Source organism: Penaeus monodon, chromosome 29 (assembly GCF_015228065.2).
Source record: "Penaeus monodon isolate SGIC_2016 chromosome 29, NSTDA_Pmon_1, whole genome shotgun sequence".
Taxonomy (NCBI): domain Eukaryota; kingdom Metazoa; phylum Arthropoda; class Malacostraca; order Decapoda; family Penaeidae; genus Penaeus; species Penaeus monodon.
In genome coordinates this window covers 6,179,741-6,180,331 of record NC_051414.1, presented here as the reverse complement: position 1 = coordinate 6,180,331, position 591 = coordinate 6,179,741, and the positions used below count along the sequence as shown (strand labels likewise).

At 40.6% G+C, this 591-nt stretch overlaps 1 protein-coding gene across 1 annotated transcript in view; it reads left to right on the top strand.

Annotated features, from left to right (window-relative positions):
* Window positions 1-591, top strand: part of LOC119591705 (steroidogenic factor 1-like) — a 34,253-nt gene that overhangs the window by 11,741 nt on the left and 21,921 nt on the right. The window contains exon 2 of the mRNA XM_037940452.1: window positions 239-350. Within this exon, the coding sequence (XP_037796380.1) occupies window positions 239-350 (112 nt within the window). The remainder of the gene's footprint in view (window positions 1-238; window positions 351-591) is intronic.

Sequence of the window (591 nt, the reverse complement as noted above, 5' to 3'; positions counted from 1 at the left end):
TCGTATCTTTTGTTACCTCGTACACACTAAGATATAAAGTCGCACAGCACAACCTCTGAATATAGAGTGAATGTTTGCAACAGCAGCTCGATACAGACAAAAGCCGCTTGACTATCAAATGAAAGTGGTTCGACAGTTGCGCGACTGCCGAGTGAAAATCCAGACATACGATTTCAGTTCTACCATGTCTCACGCTGAATACGGGAGACAAACACGACTTAATATTGTAATGTAACAGTTGGCAGATAACCAAGGGACAGTGTCAGCGTCTCTGCTCTGTCGCTCGATAGTCGCGAGACCGTATCTCAACTGCCTCGTAACACCTAAGTATGATACGTTGTTGTGCGACAGTTTGTTGACTCGTGTGTTAGTGTGTGCGAGGTTCATTGCTTACAATTATCATTATTTTTAGCCACAATCGATATTGATACTCTTATTAATGATGTTGTCGCTATACTTATCATTACTGCCACCACAATTCTGTCATCAGCATAATTTTATCAGCTGAATCGTTTTTCAACACTCTCTGCTTTCTCCTTTTTCAAAGTTTTGTTTATTACTCTTCTCCTCGTATTTCACCACGTTTCATTT